The sequence below is a fragment of the Hippocampus comes genome, unplaced genomic scaffold, assembly GCF_001891065.2.
Source record: "Hippocampus comes isolate QL1 unplaced genomic scaffold, H_comes_QL1_v1.1 scaffold499, whole genome shotgun sequence".
Classification (NCBI taxonomy): Eukaryota; Metazoa; Chordata; class Actinopteri; order Syngnathiformes; family Syngnathidae; genus Hippocampus; species Hippocampus comes.
This window is the reverse complement of record NW_017805450.1, coordinates 71,558-73,310: the sequence shown is the minus strand read 5'-3', so window position 1 is coordinate 73,310 and position 1,753 is coordinate 71,558. Positions and strand designations below refer to the sequence as shown.

Sequence of the window (1,753 nt, the reverse complement as noted above, 5' to 3'; positions counted from 1 at the left end):
CACACTCTAAATTGTCCCTAGGTGTGAGTGCGGATGGTTGTTCATCTCTGTGTGCCCTGCGATTGGCTGGCAACCGGTTCAGGGTGTCCCCCGCCAGCTGGGCTAGGCTCCAGCACCCACCGCGACCCTTGTGAGCGGATCGGAAAATGAATTAATATTTCCAAAGCTAACAATAGCAGGATAAGGCCTGTTATCTTTTTTCAGTTGACTGATGTTTTAAAATTTAGCCACACCAAATGAGGGCTATGTAGTGATCCTTATTGTGTGGTTAGGTTATGCGCATTCAGATGGGTGTTATGTTTGATGAAATGCTTACCACTCACTAATTGGGACAGCGTTAGCTTTTATTGCCATCACACAATGTTGCACTAATGCGTTAATGATACATGATGACCACAGGAGGAAGAAAAGAAAAAATCACATTCGTCTTGGCTTAAGCTATACATTTGCTCATTTGGTAATGTTACACCGGTACATGTTTCAAAATATCACACATTGGAACAAACCAGGTCATTTGCCTCAAGGGAATCCAAATCCAAGGTTTCTTTGAACCTCTTTTTGGATAATTTTCCTTGCCTTGTATCAGACTTGAGATAACGCTCCTTGTTGTGGATGACCTGAATGTACTGGTCTGTCCCGCTGTTCTGCTGATCACTGCTTGAGGCCAGGGAAGCGGAGTCAGATTCAGTCAGAGGCTGCTCCAAATTTGGTCCTGTCTTTGATTTGATTTGCCTGCTCCTAGTTGGGGATTGCCAATTTCTTCCTGGAGAATTCAGGTGGCGCCTGGTTCGGACCAGTTGAGGTTCTGCTCCTCTTACACTGTCCTGGGACCGGGAGTGTGACTTTAAACCTCTCCATCTGATATCTCCTTCCTCCTCCTCATCCTCTTCCTGGGATCTGTACCGCCCTCTACCTACGTGGATGTCTTTTGCTACAGACATGTGGCTCTCTACTCTGTCACCAATGTAGAAGTGTGCTGGCTGGTGGAGGTCAGATAGAGAACAGGGTCGATAAGCCTTCTCTAACAATACCCTTCTCCTGCGTTTCCCCTCTTTCTCCTCATCTTCATTCAAATTCTGTTGGGACAGGTGAGATCTGTGGGGGTGTGGTTGTTGATGTGGTGTGCGAGGAGTGTAGCGCTTGATGTTGCATGGGTAGAGCTCTAGGATCTCTGCTGGCTCCTCCTCCATTAAGTAATGGCGTGGTATACGTGTGGCCGAGCGAAGCAGCTTCTTCCTAGGTTCATGTTCATTGACAATGACGTAGCGGGTGGCATGACCATGACGACCCCCATAACTGTGGGCAGTAATGATCCCGGCCGGCTCAACAGGATGTATAGCGCGTAAGGTCTTCCTGTACAGGGGGTCAGATTGAATGTTGTCAGAATAGCTGGCTTGATGATTGCACACCTTGTGGTAGTAAGACTTAGAGCGACAGGAACCGCTTGGGCCTCCAAGGGATGGTGTGTGCCTGGTATGAGGAAGGACAACATATCAGAATCAGACTACATCATCATTGTCGTCGTTAATTTTAGCAGAAGTCAGAAAAATCATCTCATGATGAAAGAGATCATTGAAAAATACAAAATTGGTGGCCTAAGACTTTTGAACAGCACTTCACCACATTTACATTCCTGTTATTTTTACACCAACTACTGAACAACGAATGTTTAAAACCATTTAGAATTACAGTATGTATTATTTAAATATAATTTCTCATTATATATTATTTCTTGATGTACATATATATATAT

General features: G+C 44.9%; 1 protein-coding gene across 1 annotated transcript in view; it reads right to left on the bottom strand.

Annotated features, from left to right (window-relative positions):
- Positions 1–326: 326 nt before the first annotated feature.
- tmc3 (transmembrane channel like 3) overlaps positions 327–1,753 on the bottom strand; it is a 49,847-nt gene continuing 48,420 nt past the window's right edge. The window contains exon 22 of the mRNA XM_019874043.1: positions 327–1,470. Coding sequence (XP_019729602.1) covers positions 489–1,470 — 982 coding nt within the window. The 3' untranslated portion in view covers positions 327–488. The remainder of the gene's footprint in view (positions 1,471–1,753) is intronic.